This window comes from Xyrauchen texanus, chromosome 37, assembly GCF_025860055.1.
Source record: "Xyrauchen texanus isolate HMW12.3.18 chromosome 37, RBS_HiC_50CHRs, whole genome shotgun sequence".
In the NCBI taxonomy this organism is placed as follows: domain Eukaryota; kingdom Metazoa; phylum Chordata; class Actinopteri; order Cypriniformes; family Catostomidae; genus Xyrauchen; species Xyrauchen texanus.
In genome coordinates, this window is record NC_068312.1 from 37,082,009 (window position 1) to 37,101,965 (window position 19,957).

Below are 19,957 nucleotides of genomic sequence, written 5' to 3' on the forward strand. Positions count from 1 at the left end.
TTTGAGCGACCCGACTGAACCAATGGCGTGACATGGGGTAGGACTATCTCTCTGTTTGACCAATGGCGGACGGGGGTGCGTATTCAGAAAGCTGTTTGGAAAACAACGTTTATTTTTGCATAAAATGTTACATTTGGTGGCGCTAATGCCGCAGAAATTTAAGCTTTAAGCCATACAGCGAACTGCTTCTGGATGTGTGAAGCTGTCGTCAAACACAAGCAAACTCAAGTGGTTCATTCGGTTTGCCGCCAAAATAAAAGCCCATTCTCTCTTTTATCTAGACATTGAAGAAACTGCGAAAGGAATATTTTACTATTGAACAGGGGTGTAACGGTTTATCTTGGCATGATACAACATGGTTAAATCTAATACGCACGATGTCCAAACCCTACGTAATGCGGGCATTCACATGGAAATCGCGTCACTGCACGCAAGGATTTGATTTCATCAGTAAATTATTATTATTATTTATTAAGTCTGCAAAGTTTCAAAAATGTAAGTGCACGACAAATAGAGTTACTGACTCCCAAAAGAAAGAACCGATTCTGAACACCTGAAACGAGTCGTTAGTAATTCCAGACGTACTTCCTGTACTAAACTACGTCATTTGACAACAAAAACCCGCCTCTGGACTTCATTGGCTGCTCGCGAACAGCTTTGACCCGCCCTCAAACACTCCACTAAGCGGTCGACCAATCACAACACACTGGGACATCTGACCAATCAGAGCAGAGTATGCTCTCTGAAAGGCGGATCTAAAATGAATCCTTTAGAACGGATCACTGAACGAGTCGTTTTTGACACTGGGGGAAAAACAGGTAATGCTGCAATTTAATTTATGAGCAAATTAAAGTGTTTTTTGACCTTGGATGCACGCACATCTATTGTATGAGACCTTTAAAACCATAATAGGTGCTCTTTAATATTCAATGTAGAAATAATAATAATAATAATTATATCACAGTGGTATTTTGAATAGTATTTGTTCTGTGTTACATTTAATTAGAGGTCTATGAATTCATTTCAATATACAGTTTATGTTTAAATGACATTTTACAAACTTTTAAACATGGAATTTGGGGGAAAATTCAACAAACGGATTTCATATGGCACCAAGTATGTAGGGAACTCTACAAATGAATTACAAAGTACATGTAGTTTGCTATTATTCCTCAGTAAATGCTTTAGAAAATACACTGTGAAGGGAAAACACTAAAAACTTTAATGTTCAGTAAACATACAAAATGATCCAATGAACACTACTATTCTTCTACTATTTTTGCATCATGCATATGCTCAAATCGACCTTAATAAGTCCTGATAAGGGCAGCGGGATACGGCAGTTCGGGAGAGAGAGAGCCACATGCAGCTGCCGCGTGTCGTTCTCTTGCCGCTGGGCTTATCCCTCTCCTCGGCTGATTAGCACGACCAGAGGCCAGGCGTGCGTAGTCACGGCCCCGCCCTCCTCCTCGTCACACACACTAACAGATCATTTGTTGTATTTCTCACCTCTTGCAGCTCCAGTTCAATGATCTGCTCTTTAAAGGAATAAGCTTTATTTTCTCGTTTCATGTTGCCTTTTTTTGTGCTCTCCTGTTGCGTGCTGAGAAAACAAAACCAACAACCTTTAGTACAAGAAGAAACTTGCAGACAAATCACTGAAGTTGCATTGCATCTGTTTTTGACATATTCACAGACTCAAAAGAACAATTTGCTCATATATCTGACATCACTATGCTGATGGAATATTTTTTGTACAGAAGAAAACAAGACAATTGCATTTTTACTATAGATATTTCTTTGTTCCGGGCTTGGAAATCACCATTTTTATATTAACTGATATTTCCGGGTTTCCCATAACCGTGGGAACCCTATCATTCTTCCCAAACATCACAAAATGCCATGAAAATTCAGTTACGATATGACGTTTCACCAGTCGTAACAACAGATTTTATCAAGCTACTTTAAAGTGATTATAACCGCTGGAACGTTGTAGCACCGCTACATATTTATATTAGTCTATATGGAATGTATTATCAATAGAATGTAAACGCCATTTCCCATAATTCTGTGCTGCGCTTACCTATTTCCTGATCATGTTTGGAGCACACGGTTGGGTATATAGGGGGTAGGAACTATTGTTTGGGGAGATTGTTCTCCTGGTGACTATTCTGCAGAATTACTAACCTATCAGGATTAGCTCCATGCAGGGCTGGACTGGTAATCAGGCATACGGGCATTTTCCCGATGGGCCGACGCACTTTTGGGCCAATCAGGGGTGTAATGTCTATCAGGAGAACCAAACTGGCTGGTGGTTCAGCCTCGAAACGTGCCGAATGTGCCGCGATAAGCAACAATGAGCCACCACGTGATGCAGAACGGGCCACAAAAAGGCACCGCGATATGCAGAAAAGGAAATACCGCCCCACCCCCCCGGCTCAACATTATTTGGCTCACTCCCCCCCACCCTGCTCAACAGTTGGGCCAGTTGCCATGTAAAATCCCGGGCCGATTTCTCTTCCCGGTCCAGCCCTGGCTCCATGTTTGCCCCGCTTGCTGGATTCACTGTGACCTTTGGATTACTTTACCAGATCTTGTCTAATATACTTTCATACATGTTTTATGATGTCTGGGTTTACATTGGTTCTTTCATTTAATTATCCATTCATACCAAAAGAGCAAGTAGGGCAACAAAAGCTTCAGACCGGTCTTTATTGTGTGTATTCTCCCTAATAAGGGTGAATGTTACAACGTTACCTCATAACGATGCTCTTGTCATAAAGTTCACCCTCAGGTGTCTGCATGATGGCATATTCCTGACGCGTCACCTGAATCAGCGCAGGATTGGACAGGCGCTGGGTCACTTCATCCATGACACGAGGAAGCAGTTTAGTGGGGGACAGAACTGACAGCGATCCAACAGCGTTCTGAACGGCCTACGGATGGAGAGAGAGACAATGTCAACTTCACAAATCTCCTACAAATGATCCAACCTGAAACAATATATGTCGAAAATCAATTACATTGTCAAAATATGAAATATCACTGTCATTCTGTTTCACTCTGGCAAAGCAAAATGATGTATGTGGGATAGCTTAACGTAGCCGGTCAGACCTGATTGTCAGTGTTGGCTTCAAGCAGGCGAGGTAAGATGGTCTCCAGGTGTTTGTCGATGAATTCAGAAGCGTTCATCCTCATGGTGGATAGCAGAAACGGCCACACCTCAGACCTGACGGACACTGAGGGAGATAGAGCCAACAACTTGTGTAAACTCAAGGTGTTTTAATAGACTGTAAAGGAATAATAATTAATATCTAGGAACATCCAAACAAAATTAATCACAAGTAGAGGTCGACCGATATATCGGTTTCACCAGTTATCACCTGGCATATCACTGAAATATGCCTGTATTAATTAGAGTTCTGGGTCATGTAAAGAACATATAAGGTATAGCCACTGTAAAGAAATAATAATGTATATCCTGTCCTATCCAAACAAAAGTAATCAAGCGTAAAGATTGACCGATATATCGGTTTTAACAGTTATCAGTTATCATCTGGCATGTGCCTGTATTAATTATAATTATAGGTCATATAAACAACATATAAGGTATAGCCACTGTAAAGGTATAATCATTTATATCTAGGCACAACCAAACAAAAGTAATCACAAGTAGAGGTCGACCGATATATCGGTTATAGCGGCTATCGGTTATCGCTGGGCATATCGCTGGCATATGCCTGTATTAATTATAATTATGTGTCATATAAACAACATATAAGGTATAGCCACTTTAAAGGAATAATTATTTTTATCTAGTCATATCCAAATAAAAGTAATCAAGCGTAGAGATTGACCGATATATCGGTTTTACCAGTTATCATCTGGCATGTGCCTGTATTAATTATAATTATAGGTCATATAAACAACATATAAGGTATAGCCACTTTAAAGGTATAATCATTTATATCTAGGCACAACCAAACAAAAGTAATCACAAGTAGAGGTCGAACGATATATCGGTTATAGCGGCTATCGGTGGGCATATCGCTGGCATATGCCTGTATTAATTCGAATTCTGGGTCATGAAAAGAACATATAAGGTATATCCACTGTAGAGGAATAATCATTTATATCTGGGCACATAAAAAAGTAAGCAAGAGTAGAGATTGACTGATATATCGGTTTTATATATCGCTAATACCCATGTTCGTCTGTGGCCAAAACCCATAATCTGGTTAATCTATAGGTCACAACAAGCTTTATTAGGTGAATATTTAAATATAGAGCATTGCAACAGAGCCAAGACTTTGCCACTATTACTGTTTATGTACTTATTCACACTTATTAATGCAAAACGACAATTGACAAGCAATAGCTGATGAACTACTAGCGATGAATGATGAATCCTCACAGTATTTATTAGCCCATATGACAATGTTCGCTTTACATTAATTTGATTGTAATACATTGTAGATGATTGTAAGAGTGCACGTTTTGTTTTCCTTCTATGTTTGTGTGAGCTGTTATAGTTATTATTGGGATTAAAGTTGCACAATAAACTGCATCAGGGATTTTCCCCCCAAAAAATATTGGATGATTAATCGGTTATCTGCGTTTTCCACCACCTTAGTTATCGGTATTAGCAAAATCCACGATCGGTCATCCTCTATTCGTGGGTGTAATGAGACAGAATTATGTACAGAAAGGTATAAGAACTGTAAGAGCCTCATGGCCTACAGACCGATAGAGGGATGATGGGTAACGATGAGAATATCCAGGGCGACTTTCTCCGCCTCCGCCGGGTCGTCCCACTGGCCTGCAACCGAGCAGATTACTCTCAGCGCGTCCACCAATATCCGTGGAGGTACATACAAGCGTCCGATCTCAGTCATCTCGCCTGTTTCTGTCTGAAGAGCATCTGATGGCATAATCTTATTTGAACAAAAGGAAGAGAAAAGATAAAAATTAGCATAGAGCGAAAATGAGTAACTCTTCATACAAAGCAATATTTTTAGTGTCATGACCACCTTGTGTTTGTTGATGACCACTCTTAGTTCTCCCACTAGGCCGTGAGCCAGACTGGAGCCGCCCAGTGAGGACAGGAGTTTCTTCACAGTCTGCTGAGCGCGCTTACGAACACGCCACAGACGGGACAACAGCGCCATCACTGTCGCCTGATGAAACATCCTGAAGAGACCAGACCAGAGTTTGAGCCTCATCATCACACTATGATTCCTATCTCGCACAAGCACTATAATTAAATATATGCCACTTTTATGAATGTTTTTACAATTCCGTTCCAAACACAATGCTAAATATTTTCTGTGTGAAACTCTAAACACTCACTGAGACTTGCTGTTGTTGAGTCTTTGTGGCTGATCAAGGAACAGTCTTTCACACAGCAGCAGGACAGTACAGAGAGCTGCGATAACAGAGATATTAGGTAACGGCACGTCTGTGTACTGAGACAGATATGATCCATAAATCAAACGTTTCTTACCTTCTTCACCGGCCTGAGATAGAAACTTCTCTGTGGTGAAGAGAGGCTTCTTCTCATCCAGTACCAGGTTCCAAAAGGACGCCAGTTTTGCTTCTGAAGACACAAAATTACATGAAGTTAGAGCCAGTGTTTCCCACTGCTTTGATCAATGAAATTCCAAGACTTTTCCAGGTATTTGTGATTAGGATCATCCTGCATCAACTCAAGCTCCCGGATCAAATATATATATATATATATATATATATATATATATATATATATATATATATATATATATATTTTTTTTTATGGTTTAAGGAAATACAAATGCTAATGAAAGCCAAAATATTAAATGTCGTGGATCAATATTTACTGAGTAATCCATTATTTTGTGGAGACGGGTCAAAAGTGACAATTTTCGCCTATGCTTTTGGAGCAAAACAAGAGGTCAATAAAATATCCTTAGAAAGGTGTCAGCATCATTATTTTATTTTTACACACAGATAGGTAGGTCTATTACCAAAATCAGTTAACTTCTGCACCCCTTGATGCATTATATGCCAATGGTGAGAGTCCAAAAATGGGGAAAAGCACTTTTTTTGTGCTGTTTTACAAAAGATGGAGTGTCTATAACTCAAGAAGTATTAAAGGTATCTGAATGTCCTTTTAGAAACTCGTTCAAAACAAACTTTTCTTTTTGTATCTTAGTTTTTAAAGCCCTATATGGTTAAATTCCAGAGATACGGGGCTCTCAATGTGGCTCCATCTGTAAATTGCTACATTTTACCTTTAAGGTCGGACACCAAATGTGGGTCATATGGTGTTACGCTAGTTATTCTTGTCACATCTTGTTGACTAAATGAAGGTACTTCTTGATTCAACATATTGTGTACTCACCTGGCACAGAGTCGAGTACAGACAGTCGACAGAGCAGCACAGCAGCGGCCACGCCCTCAGACAGCAGAGCATGCTGGGTATTCTGGGCAGCAGCTTTCTCCACCGTTTGAATGAGGAGAGGGAGAAACTCGAGCGCCTGACTGAGACAGTCACCTGAAGAGGATGGAAAGACACGAACACTATTTTTCTGCATAAAAGGAGCACAAATCCATTTGAACATTCCCAGCGATTTGACAGACCTTTGAACGCCCCGAGCATGGCCTGCAAGTACGCGTGCCGTACAGGTGAAGTGGACGTCTTGAGGGTGAAAGCTTTTTTAAACCATTCCCTTAATTCTGAAGACACCTCAACGGTCAAACGGCTCGTCCACTGAGATAACACAGACACCGCATGCACCAGCGTGCCTTCATGGACTAGACAAAGAGGTTGAATTATATATATTTGCATCTTGATTAAACATTTAAAGAAAAGCCTTTAGAAAGAAGTCACTTCTCACCTTCCTGTTGCAGGTATGGAATGAACATTACAGCAACACTGGAGCTCAGAGACTGAGAGGACGAGCCAGACACAGCGTGATGACTACAACTTCCGATTCCTGTGAATCATACACAGAAAATACACTAAATAAAACTAGAATGTGAAGCAACCAATGAGCAGATAAGATAGACAAGATATTCACCTGAGAGAACACTCATCTTCTGAGCAACAACTGTGAGCTTTCCTTCTGAGCCTGGGAAGAAATAAATGATATTTCAGATGAAAAGTATAAAAGATAAGATAAGATAATGCCCTGGTTCCGGAAGTATTTTTTACCCATAGAGGAATTCATAAAATCCTCCAGAAAACAGTTCTAAGCCATGAAGTGAATCGCTGAGATGAATCTCAAAAAACTTTGATTTGAAGCATAAAAGTATTTAAAACTCAGACAAAAAGACAAAGGTACAAGAATGTGTACTAAACATCTTTAACCCTTAAATGCATACCTCAGGTCTTTAGAGACTCCGGGCCTCTTTCCACACACTGTACATCACCCATTTTTTGGAGTTGTGCCGACACCGCACAAAAAAAAATGGCAAAATTGCAAAAGAATTATAATGGTTTAAGTTCCAAAAGCGTGTAGGGTCTCAAGAGACCCGAGGTATGTAAGAGTGTCTGTTTTTTTTTAATTTAAGTTAACTATAACAGAATATCTATTTCTTTGCATCTTATAAGAGAAATGAGTACAAGGCTTAGTTTAGGGTAAAGGCTTGGTTTAGGGTAAAGGCTTGGTTTAGAGTAAAGGCTTGGTTTAGGGTAAAGGCTTGGTTTAGGGTAAAGGTTTGGTTTAGGGTAAAGGTTTGGTTTAGGGTAAAGGCATGGTTTAGGGTAAAGGCTTGGTTTAGGGTAAAGGCTTGGTTTAGGGTAAAGGCTTGGTTTAGGGTAAAGGCTTGGTTTAGGGTAAAGGTTTGGTTTAGGGTAAAGGTTTGGTTTAGGGTAAAGGCATGGTTTAGGGTAAAGGCTTGGTTTAGGGTAAAGGCTTGGTTTAGGGTAAAGGTTTGGTTTAGGGTAAAGGTTTGGTTTAGGGTAAAGGCTTGGTTTAGGGTAAAGGCATGGTTTAGGGTAAAGGTTTGGTTTAGGGTAAAGGTTTGGTTTAGGGTAAAGGCTTGGTTTAGGGTAAAGGTTTAGGTTTAGGGTAAAGGTTTGGTTTAGGGTAAAGGCTTGGTTTAGGGTAAAGGCTTGGTTTAGGGTAAAGGTTTGGTTTAGGGTAAAGGTTTGGTTTAGGGTAAAGGTTTAGTTTAGGGTAAAGGTTTGGTTTAGGGTAAAGGCTTGGTTTAGGGTAAAGGCTTGGTTTAGGGTAAAGGTTTGGTTTAGGGTAAAGGCTTGGTTTAGGGTAAAGGCTTGGTTTAGGGTAAAGGCTTGGTTTAGGGTAAAGGTTTGGTTTAGGGTTAGGGTAAACATTTGGTTTAGGGTAAAGGTTTGGTTTAGGGTAAAGGTTTGGTTTAGGATAAAAGCCTGGTTTAGGGTTAGGGTAAATGTTTGGTTTAGGGTAAAGGTTTGGTTTAGGGTAAAGGTTTGGGTAAAGGTTTGGGTTAGGGTAAAGCTTTGGTTTAGGGTTAGGGTAAAGGCTTGGTTTAGGGTAAAGGTTTGGTTTAGGGTAAAGGCTTGGTTTAGGTTTAGGGTAAAGGTTTGGGTTAGGGTAAAGCTTTGGTTTAGGGTAAAGGCTTGGTTTAGGGTAAAGGCTTGGGTTAGGGTTAGGGTAAAGGCTTGGTTTAGGGTAAAGCCTTGGTTTAGGGTAAAGGCTTGGTTTAGGGTAAAGGCTTGGTTTAGGGTAAAGGCTTGGTTTAGGGTAAAGCCTTGGTTTAGGGTAAAGGTTTGGGTTAGGGTAAAGCTTTGGTTTAGGGTAAAGGCTTGGGTTAGGGTAAAGGCTTGGTTTAGGGTAAAGGTTTGGTTTAGGGTAAAGGCTTGGTTTAGGGTAAAGGCTTGGTTTAGGGTAAAGGTTTGGTTTAGGGTAAAGGCTTGGTTTAGGAGTAAAGGCTTGGTTTAGGAGTAAAAGGCTTGGTTTAGGAGTAAAGGTTTGGTTTAGGGTAAAGGCTTGGTTTAGGAGTAAAGGCTTGGTTTAGGAGTAAAGGTTTGGTTTAGGAGTAAAGGCTTGGTTTAGGGTAAAGGCTTGGTTTAGGAGTAAAGGCTTGGTTTAGGGTAAAGGTTTGGTTTAGGGTAAAGGTTTAGTTTAGGAGTAAAGGTTTGGTTTAGGGTAAAGGCTTGGTTTAGGGTAAAGGTTTGGTTTAGGGTAAAGGCTTGGTTTAGGGTAAAGGCTTGGTTTAGGGTAAAGGCTTGGTTTAGGAGTAAAAGGCTTGGTTTAGGAGTAAAGGTTTGGTTTAGGGTTAGGGTAAATATTTGGTTTAGGGTAAAGGTTTGGTTTAGGGTAAAGGTTTGGTTTAGGATAAAAGCCTGGTTTAGGGTTAGGGTAAATGTTTGGTTTAGGGTAAAGGTTTGGTTTAGGGTAAAGGTTTGGGTAAAGGTTTGGGTTAGGGTAAAGCTTTGGTTTAGGGTTAGGGTAAAGGCTTGGTTTAGGGTAAAGGTTTGGTTTAGGGTAAAGGCTTGGTTTAGGTTTAGGGTAAAGGTTTGGGTTAGGGTAAAGCTTTGGTTTAGGGTAAAGGCTTGGGTTAGGGTTAGGGTAAAGGCTTGGTTTAGGGTAAAGCCTTGGTTTAGGGTAAAGCCTTGGTTTAGGGTAAAGGCTTGGTTTAGGGTAAAGGCTTGGTTTAGGGTAAAGCCTTGGTTTAGGGTAAAGGTTTGGGTTAGGGTAAAGCTTTGGTTTAGGGTAAAGGCTTGGGTTAGGGTTAGGATAAAGGCTTGGTTTAGGGTAAAGGTTTGGTTTAGGGTAAAGGTTTGGTTTAGGGTTAGGGTAAAGGCTTGGTTTAGGGTAAAGGTTTGGTTTAGGGTAAAGGCTTGGTTTAGGGTAGGGATGCACCGAAATGATAATTCTGGGCCGAAACCGAAACCGAAAATCCAGGATGCACTTCGCCGAAAACCGAAACCGAAATTTTTACCTATTTAAAAAAAAAAAAAAAATGTTGTGTATAATTGTATTAAAACTTTTTCATTAATTTCATGAATTTAATTAATCTGAATTGAAAAACTACAAACCAATAAAATAAATCACACTTTTATTGAAAGTAGCACAACAAAATTGGACAAAAAATATATTAAAACTATATTAAATATTCTTTCAGTTCTGTAAAAATCACATTTTACAGATTTTATTAACAATTATCCAAATAATATAAAGTTTTAGAAAACTATTATATGCACTACAAGTCAAGTAATGAACTTAGCTAACATCTTTCAAAAAGTTTAAATATGCAACAGTAATTTTAATTAAAACAACAGGCAGAACACAGAATGGCAGAGGGCCTCTATTCCACTGATCTATAACTATAATATATAATTATATATATAGATCAGTGCTCTATTCTGTTTATGTAAACGTATGTACACTTTAAGTGAAAATGATTGTGCAAAACAGCAGTAATTGAACTAAATCCAACCTCAACTGTAAACGACAGATGTATCCTCAAGTGAAGAACAAGTGGAATGTAATTGCTATACACATCATATTGGACCGCTTTCTATTTAAGTACAAGTGACCGGTTTCTCTTCAAGAACAAAAGTTGCTAAACGTTCTGACCGTCTCTCCTGTCAGAAAGCTCATCAAGAACATGAGATGCTGCACTGAACAGTCTCTCACTCTCTGTGCTGGTGCTTGGGCAGATAAATACCTGTGCGCAACCTGCGCAAGCAAAGGAAAGCGGTGTTTGTTTATGCACCCGTAGTCAAGGAGATTGTCGCTTCTGGAGTTGTTCAGATAAATACGTCTCAAGTTGTGTTGTAGCTGCGCTAGTTGTGACATTTTCCTGTAGAATCTCTTGCTGTATTCTGTATATATATATCTTGAAAGTTCTGCTGAATAAACACTGCAGATCGCAAATTTGATGTCCTTATCAGAAACTTTGAAGAATTTCCACACCGCTGACATGATCGGCCTTTGTTTGGAAGCGCCGTTGTGGAATTATCTAACAGCTGTGATAAGGGCTACATCGATCCAGAGTGAAATCTGAGCACTGAGGGGTGAGGCGAGGAGGTATATATTTTCGGCTCATATTTTCGGCCTTTTTTCTCTTTCGGCCGAAAACCGAAAGTGCTGAAAGTGCCATTTTCGGCCGAAAATTTTCGGCGGCCGAAATTTCGGTGCATCCCTAGTTTAGGGTAAAGCTTTGGTTTAGGGTAAAGGCTTGGGTTAGGGTAAAGGCTTGGTTTAGGGTAAAGGCTTGGTTTAGGGTAAAGGCTTGGTTTAGGGTAAAGGCTTGGTTTAGGGTAAAGCTTTGGTTTAGGGTAAAGGCTTGGTTTAGGGTAAAGCTTTGGTTTAGGGTAAAGGCTTGGGTTAGGGTAAAGGCTTGGTTTAGGGTAAAGGTTTGGTTTAGGGTAAAGGCTTGGTTTAGGGTAAAGGTTTGGTTTAGGGTAAAGGCTTGGTTTAGGGTAAAGGTTTGGTTTAGGGTAAAGGCTTGGTTTAGGGTAAAGGTTTGGTTTAGGGTAAAGGTTTGGTTTAGGGTAAAGGCTTGGTTTAGGGTAAAGGCTTGGTTTAGGGTAAAGGCTTGGTTTAGGGTAAAGGCTTGGTTTAGGGTAAAGGCTTGGTTTAGGGTAAAGGCTTGGTTTAGGGTAAAGGTTTGGTTTAGGGTAAAGGTTTGGTTTAGGGTTAGGTGAAGGAGGGTTAGGGTTAAAACCTAAATTGCCGAATATGAAATTAAGCAGAATATTTTGCTAAGCTCTCCTTCCATGCAGACTGAAAGAGTTGTATTTAAATGTGTGTGTGTGTACCTCCGAGGATGCCGAAGAGATTTTTGACGAGGTCGTGGATAGCGCTGGGGTCACTGCACTGTTGTGACAGATTCTGAAGTGCCTCGACAGCCTGCTCCATCACCTCGGTGTTATTCGCCTTCAGCTGACCTGTACACACAAACACCAATCTTCACACCAGCAATAACAACATTTTCTTGTGTGATATTTGGACCTTCAGAGTTCTGGCAATTATTAGCTTGCATTGTATGAACCAACAGAGCAGAAATATTCTTCTAAAAATCTTCATTTGTGTTCTGCAGAAGAAACAAAGTCATACGCGTCTGGGATGGCATGAGGGTTCTCTAATAATTAGAGAATTTTCATTTTTTTGGTGAACTACTCCTAAGCTAGTTGCATAAAGTACTTTGTAAAGGAATATTACTCTGAATGGGCTACTTTAAAATGCTGCTACCATGTCTATGATTGTTGATTTTAACGGTTTGGGTGCAAGCATACATGCATTATAGCACAGTGTATTTGACCGGCCTGTTACATAGGCTATAAATGATGTGCATAAATCGCTTCGGTCTATAAGTCACAGCACCTTTCAGATGATGAAAAAACCTCCACTTATATTCCAGAAAATACTGTACTTTTATCACGTAATTAATGTAAAGGTCAGGAGACATGATCAATAGTGTTAATTTTCTAACGTGTTGTTTTTTTACATTATTAATAAAAAATAAAACAGCGCATAACATCGACAGCCCTCCAATAACACATCACACTGATCCTGATGACTCACTGGCGATGCCTTTCCCGATATCCAGAGCATACTGACTCAGATCAAGAGTGACAGATGCCAACATGGATGAGATCGCTGGAGGAAAAACAGACAAAAAGAGAAGGAAAAGTGAGCAAAAGATGATAAAAACGACAGTTCACACACACACACACACACACACACACACACACACACACACACACACACACACACACACACACACACACACATATATATTATACAGTTGAAGTCAAAAGTTTACATACACTTAGGTTGAACCACTCCACAGATTTCATATAAGCAAACTAAAGTTTTGGAAATGTAATTTAGTAATTTTGTAATTTTTCCAACAATTATTTACAGACCGATTGTTTCACTTTTAATTTACTATATCACAATTCCAGCGTACCTGTGGGTGTATTTTAAAGCCTACATTCAAACTCAGTGCCTCTTTGTTTGACATCATGGGAAAATCTAAAGAAATCAGCAATGACCTCAGAAACAAAATGGTGGACCTCCACAAGTCTGGTTCATCCTTGGGAGCAATTTCCAAATGCCAGAAGGTACCAAAATCCTATGTACAAACAATAGTATGCAAGTATATACACCATGGGACCACGCAGCCATCATCTCACTCAGGAAGGAGACTCATTCTGTCTCCTAGAGATTAATGTAGTTTGGTGCAAAAAGTGCAAATCAATCCCAGAACAACAGCAAAGGACCTTGTGAAGATGCTGGAGGAAACAGGTAGACGAGTATCTATATCCACAGAAACCACTGCTCCAAAACTGCCATAAAAAAGCCAGACTACAGTTTGCAAGTGCACATGGGGACAAAGATCTTAATTTTTAGAGAAATGTCCTCTGGTCTGATGAAACAAGAATTGAACTGTTTGGCCATAATGACCATCATTATGTTTGGAGGAAAAAGCTGAAGAACACCATCCCAACCGTGAAACATGGGGGTGGAAGCATCATGTTGTGGGGGTGATTTGCTGCAGGAGGGACTGGTGCACTTCACAAAATAGATGGCATCGTGAGTAAGGAAAATGATGTGGATTGAAGCATAGTAGGGCTGTCAAAATTGCTCAAAAATGACATTCGAATATTCCCTCTAAAAAAAACACATATATTCGAACTATTCGAATATCTGGTTGCGCATTTGGTCAATGACGCGCATTACGTCAATAACAGGACAAATTAATACAAAGAGACATAACTATTTGTATAGGTAGTTTATTTAAGTTTAAACATATTTGACAACATATTACCTACACAAAAACAAGTAAATCAACTAATGGCCAAGACCTCACTCTCGCTTCGCACTGCGCAGGCACTCTTTCTCTCTCTCTACGCCCTCACGCTCTCTGCGCATAGCGGTTTAAAAGAACAACAACAATAAACAAATGTTGAGTGCTGATCAAGAGTTTTGTGCAAGCAATATAAGGTCGCGACTCTTGTCCCAAATATAGCAGGCTTCATTCAGTGATTAAAACAAATTATTAACATTAATTGAAGTTTTACAGTATATAGAACCGACATTGAGCAGCTCGGCGAGCTGTGCTGTGGTAAACATGGAACTTTTCCTTGACATGAAGCGGTAAATAATCAAACCAGTGGAAGCCTGCAGTGCATGAAACTGCTGTATCTAACCTACCTTATTCATGCAACATCTATTCAGTCAGTACAGTAGCCTTACATTTTAGTCATGTTTCTGTTTAGCGTTAAATAAAATGAGGCACACAATTCGAGAAATGTGACAACAAAGACCCCTCAGGCAGCACGCCCACTCGCTAAAGCAGACAGCCGCACATCTGCTACAGCGGCGCGTTTTTTCCACATTCGAATATTAATTTTCACCTTCGAATTTCTGTTTTTTAAAACTATTCGAATATATATTCGAATTTAGAATATTCGTTGACAGCCCTAAAGCATATTGAAGCAACATCTCAATATAGAAGACATCAGCCAGGAAGTTAAAGCTTGTCGCAAATGGGTCTTCCAAATGGACAATGACCCCAAACATACCTCCAAAGATGTAGCAAAATGGCTTAAGTGCATCACAAAACCCTGACCTCAATCCGATAGAACATTTGTGGGCAGAACTGAAACAAAGAGGCCTACAAACCTGACTCAGTTACACCAGTTCTGTCTGGAGGAATGGGCCAAAATTCCAGCAACTTATTGTGAAAAGCTTGTGGAAGTCTGCCCAAAACATGTGACCCAAGTTAAACAATTTAAAGCAATGCTAACAAATACTAACAAAGTGCATGTAAACTTCTGTCCCACTGGGAATGTGATCGGTGATGAAATAAATAATTCTCTCTACTATTATTCTAACATTTCACATTCTTAAAATAAAGTGGTGATCCTAACTGACCTAAGACAGGGAATGTTTTCTACCATTAAATGTCAGGAATTGTGAAAGAGTTATGTTTTTGGCTAAGGTGTCTGTAAACTTCTGACTCCAACTGAATATAAGCAGATTTATAAGAAATAACTGAACATGATCAGTGAGAGTTTTCTTTGATTACGAAGCATATTGCACCGCTAATCCACGGTTTAATAATTCATCCGATCCAACAGCGACTCACTCTGCATGGAGTTTTCTGGGCTGCGCAGCAGAGCTTTCTGTAATGTGGGCAGCAGTTGTGTCTTAAACTCCGAGTGAGACACGTGACGAAGCAGAGAGCCACTCTTTACCTGAACACACACAATAACAAATAACAAACATGTTTCAACCATTTCGACACTCAAGCGGCTTTTAATTCAACACAATAAGGCAGAGGAGATTCTCACCAATATGTGCTGATGTGGTCTGGTCTTGCTCATGAGGACAGTCTTCATGTAGAGATCCAAGAGGGCCGCCTGAAACACAACACAGTGAAAAGCTCAATATGCTTTGAATCAGTTTCATGTACATGACAAAAACAGAACATGTGCAGCTGATCACCTTGTGTTTGTCAATAGTTGCGATGTCTTTCTGTGCAGTGCAGAAGTCCACACACAAACCCAACAGCGGTACTGACACACAGTTCTGATCCAGACTCAACAGAGTGCTCATGTACTGATCCACCAGACCTGGATTCTGGAGGAAGATCGGGAGCTATTTCTTTAAAACGGCAAGCCTTAATTTGCGTTAACGAACACTGACACTGGATTCATTTAATTTACCTCCTTCCACAGTTTATTAAAGCGTTTGCCGACTGACTTGAGGGCGTTCCCTGAGACTCCGCCCACCGCCTCTGACAGCAGCAAACTCTGAACTTCAATCTGGATGAAGATCAACAAAATCCCATAATAAACGTGCATGTCTGTTCTCCCTGCTGCAAGTCTCAACCCCAAATAAAAAAAGGCCGGTGTACAAAAGTGAACACTGAAATATTTACTCCAATCAAATCGACCAGTTCTGAGACAAACAGGACGTACCAGTTTTTTCCAATTGGAACCCTCTCTCTTGTCCGGGGTAGGAAAGACGGCGCAAACTATCAGACAGGTCCAGGGCAGAGCGCAGCAAGCCCCAGAAGCGGTGCTCTTCCTATAAACGTATGAAACAAGATCAGATGTTCTTTCTGTTCAAAGATCAGGCCAGATAACATATAATAACTCTTGCGGCCACTTACCCAGGCATCACACCCTTGCTGACCAACCCGCAGCTCAGCAGGCCGGGAAGGAGGTTGGTTGCTATGGCATCCGGCTGTGATTGTACCAGCACCTCGACGACCGAGAGCAAAGCTCGGCGAGACGCGGAATCCCTGAGGAGATGAATCAAATCAACCTTTATTAGAAGTACATTTACGTGGATTAAAAGGAAAGAAGATGGAAAGCTGGTCGTACGTACCTGTATCTATGCAAGGTGAGATAGAAGAGCTTGCACAGTCCTTTGATGGCCGGCTCAGGAAGGTCTGAAGGCAGATATGAACTCATTTTAATCAGTTATAACAGCAGGCACATGACAAAAGTTAGAAAAAAATTAAAGATATGGCAGTGGTTTCCATTTCCAACTGGGCATAAGGTGGGGATGAACACAGTACTAAAAACTAACAAAAATATCCTTAAAACCAAGACATGAAAAAAAAGGAAAAACATTACATTTTTAAAGGGACAGTGCACCCAAAAATGAAAATTCTCTCATTTTTTCACCCTCATGCCATCCCAGATGTGTATGACTTTCTTTCTTTAGCAGAACACAGATGAAGATTTTTAGAAGAATATCTCAGCTCTGTAGGTCCACACAATGCAAGTGAATGGTGACCAGACCTTTGAAGCTCCAAAAAGCACATAAATGCAGCATAAAAGTAATCCAAACGACTCCAGTGGTTTAATCAATGTCTTTTGAAGCGATCCAATCGGTTTGGTGTGAGAACAGACCAAAATGTAGTACATTTTTAACTATTATTCTTGACATCAGCAGTCTCCTTGGCGGTCATGATTTCTAGTTGAATTACACTTCCTGGCGTCATCTAGCGCTCTGTGTATGCGTTAAGCACTAGGAAGTGTAATCGAGCTTGAAACCATGTTACATTTTGGGCTATTCTCACCCAAAACCACTTGGATCAATTTAGAAGACATAGATTTAACCACTGGAGTCATTTGAGTTCGTTGTTTGCTGCCTTTATGTGCTTTTTTGCGCTTCAAAATATTGGTCACCATTCACTTGCATTGTATGGAACTACAGAGCTGAGATATTCTTCTAAAAATCTGAATTTGTGTTCTGCAGAAGAAAGAAAGTCACACACATCTGGGACGGCATGAGGATGAAAAAATTTTAAATTTTTGGGTGGACTATCCCTTTAAGCAAATGAACTCACCATTTCCTTTCACACATTCCTTCAACTCTTTGAGAATTTCTGTACGCTCTTTAACGCTGGATGACGTGACTTTCACGGCAAATCTCTTCAGTGTGTCTGAAACCTGCCCCTATGAATGCCAAACACAATATAGACAACCATCATGTGTGTTTTATAATCAAAATCAAAAGTGATCAGATGCACAAAGCACAATAAAAACAGGAGTAACATCTCAACACAACATCGTAATCATTCGTCATATGTTTGGGTTTCAAGATTATGATTTTTTGTGGGGATCACCATCTGGATATCCTTACAAAAATTACTATGGTAATCATAGTTTTCTTAATATGCCTTAGTTACGATTTGGTATAATAAACTAACTGTAAAAGTCCTTAAAACTTCTTACACCATTTGAAAAATATGTATGTTTTCGCGGTTATAGTTTAGAGACATTTGGACAGCAAATCATAGTGGAAACAAAGACCAGTGATGTCATCATCAGACACCACATTCCAGATTTCCATATTCATGTACTCCAAAAGAAAACCAAGTTATTAAGATAGTACATTTCCAAAAACATGGCATTATTGTAGTACAACATAAACTTTTTTTTTGTTAGTGACCGCAGTGTATCTGAATTAGTCAACAGTGTTGGGTAAGTCACAATAAAAAGTAATAAATTACTAATTACATCTACAGTGCAATTAGACTACTGTACTAGTTACTCAATCTGAAATGTAATTGCATTACTTATGACTAATTACTTTCTAAAACCCTGATCAACCTCGAACAGATAAACAATACAAGGATAGACATGAAACTGTTCTTTTATTTCTTTCAAATAAATCATATCAAATCTAATAAATTATTCATGAGCTGACCAAAGAATTTAAGGGGCCAGCGTTAAATTAGAAAACATATATTTTAACATTACACGTTTAATTTCACTATTGTTTTATATAGAATTGTTCTAGAGTCTATACAGTATTTAACGCCATTACATCAGAAGTAAATGTAATAAAATTACTGAAAAATTAAGACAAATCCCTTACTTTAGTTTTTCATTGAAAAAGTAATTTACGGTTATTAATTACTTAGTAATGCATTACAGCCAACACTGTCAACATTAGATACACATAACAGTAAATTATATACGTAAAATAGCTTGTAAAAGCCTTAGTCTTGCTGTAATTACAGTGATGAGTTTATTGTGTACATTTGTAATTATAATTGGTCGGTTTGCTATTATTAATAAACACTATTTACACAATAATGCACTAACACACTGCCAGCGCTTTTTACTGTGCTTGGACGTCGCGCACTGGCAGAATAAACGCATTCTTCCTTGAATCATAAAGTGAAGAGAATCGGATGAAAAGTTTGTTTCTGATGTTCATGCTGCAACTGATTGACTCACACAAACATGCGTGTCCGTTGCCATCTTGCCGGTCTCGTTCTGGAAAGGATTTATGTCGTCACTTCCGGATAATTACTTTCCTCAGTCATGTGGTGCTCCAGACCGGAACAGCGCCTCCAGAGGGCGCCAGTGCGACTGCTGTTACCGACACATTATAAAGATACAAGTGAGAAATATTTCGAAAAATCGTTTTGATTCTCTTGCTGCTAAATTCACAAATTGAGGACGGCAAAACCTTTTTCTCTCTCGCTATAATATTTTTTTAGCATTATAGTTATATTATTGAAGGAGTGTAACTGTTTTTATTTATTTCAAAATTAAATTAATAAAAAATAAATAAAAAAAACCGGATTAATTAATTATTTATTAATTTGACTGTGGGATGTTGGATGCTTAACCCTTGTGCGTTAATAAAAAAAAGTTACTCAGAGGTCCTTCGAGGACAAAAATGTCCACGTTAAAAAACTGCCATGATAATATTTATATATTAATATTATCTTCCACTTTCAATATAGTTAATTTTTTTAACCAACATCAGTACTGATCATAACTAACAAATATTCATTCATTTTCAGTACTTTAACCTTTTAAATGCCAGTTTGTTTATATAATGCCACAGTTGTTGTTTTTATGAAAAACAAATATTATTTTCCATATAATAATGGCGAAGAGGGTTTATTTTGGATTATCACAGTCTGGGATATGTCAATGATTAGCAATAACATTGATTTTGATGCATTATTATTTTTTGTGCAGTGTCAGATTAAAAAAACAACTCACACTCGGGACCTTAGAGGACAAAAATGTCCGTGTCAAAACACTTCCATAAAAATATTATATATTGATATAATTTTGGGGGTATTTAACTACCAAATATTAATTAATTTTCAGAATCTTAGCCCTTTAAATGCCAGTTTGTTTACATAATTACACTGTTGTTTTTCACACACACACACACACACACAATCTGACATCCATATCAGCACACCCACGCAATTTTAGCTGCATTATGTATTCAATTGGCCTGCAGTGCTCTATAATAAAGCAAACAGAAATTAAAGGAAAAGCATGTACTTTCTCCATAGGCTAAACATGAGCAAAATGGCGCCATCTGGTGGACAATATTAAAAATGTACATTTTGCAGCCAAGACTCCGGAATGAAAGTATAATATAATATAATTCATGATGTTATGCTTAAATGGCACTGGGATCAAATATTGCCATTTTAATAGTTTTCAATGTAACTATTTTGTGTACACAGTGTATTATTG

At 39.1% G+C, this 19,957-nt stretch overlaps 1 protein-coding gene across 1 annotated transcript in view; it reads right to left on the reverse strand.

Annotated features, from left to right (window-relative positions):
• The window catches only part of LOC127630489 (eIF-2-alpha kinase activator GCN1-like), a 48,557-nt gene extending 29,842 nt beyond the window's left edge, over nucleotides 1-18,715 (reverse strand). Inside the window, exons 1-22 of the mRNA XM_052108055.1 lie at nucleotides 18,686-18,715; nucleotides 17,287-17,395; nucleotides 16,317-16,380; nucleotides 16,099-16,230; nucleotides 15,905-16,013; nucleotides 15,650-15,748; nucleotides 15,429-15,563; nucleotides 15,275-15,343; nucleotides 15,070-15,178; nucleotides 12,498-12,572; nucleotides 11,732-11,860; nucleotides 7,059-7,109; nucleotides 6,876-6,974; nucleotides 6,619-6,792; nucleotides 6,380-6,532; nucleotides 5,504-5,596; nucleotides 5,350-5,425; nucleotides 5,031-5,190; nucleotides 4,745-4,934; nucleotides 3,115-3,239; nucleotides 2,758-2,936; nucleotides 1,510-1,603 (exon numbers count right to left, since the gene is read on the reverse strand). Coding sequence (XP_051964015.1) covers nucleotides 1,510-1,603; nucleotides 2,758-2,936; nucleotides 3,115-3,239; nucleotides 4,745-4,934; nucleotides 5,031-5,190; nucleotides 5,350-5,425; nucleotides 5,504-5,596; nucleotides 6,380-6,532; nucleotides 6,619-6,792; nucleotides 6,876-6,974; nucleotides 7,059-7,109; nucleotides 11,732-11,860; nucleotides 12,498-12,572; nucleotides 15,070-15,178; nucleotides 15,275-15,343; nucleotides 15,429-15,563; nucleotides 15,650-15,748; nucleotides 15,905-16,013; nucleotides 16,099-16,230; nucleotides 16,317-16,380; nucleotides 17,287-17,395; nucleotides 18,686-18,709 — 2,448 coding nt within the window. The 5' untranslated portion in view covers nucleotides 18,710-18,715. The remainder of the gene's footprint in view (nucleotides 1-1,509; nucleotides 1,604-2,757; nucleotides 2,937-3,114; nucleotides 3,240-4,744; nucleotides 4,935-5,030; nucleotides 5,191-5,349; nucleotides 5,426-5,503; nucleotides 5,597-6,379; nucleotides 6,533-6,618; nucleotides 6,793-6,875; nucleotides 6,975-7,058; nucleotides 7,110-11,731; nucleotides 11,861-12,497; nucleotides 12,573-15,069; nucleotides 15,179-15,274; nucleotides 15,344-15,428; nucleotides 15,564-15,649; nucleotides 15,749-15,904; nucleotides 16,014-16,098; nucleotides 16,231-16,316; nucleotides 16,381-17,286; nucleotides 17,396-18,685) is intronic.
• Nucleotides 18,716-19,957: the final 1,242 nt, after the last annotated feature.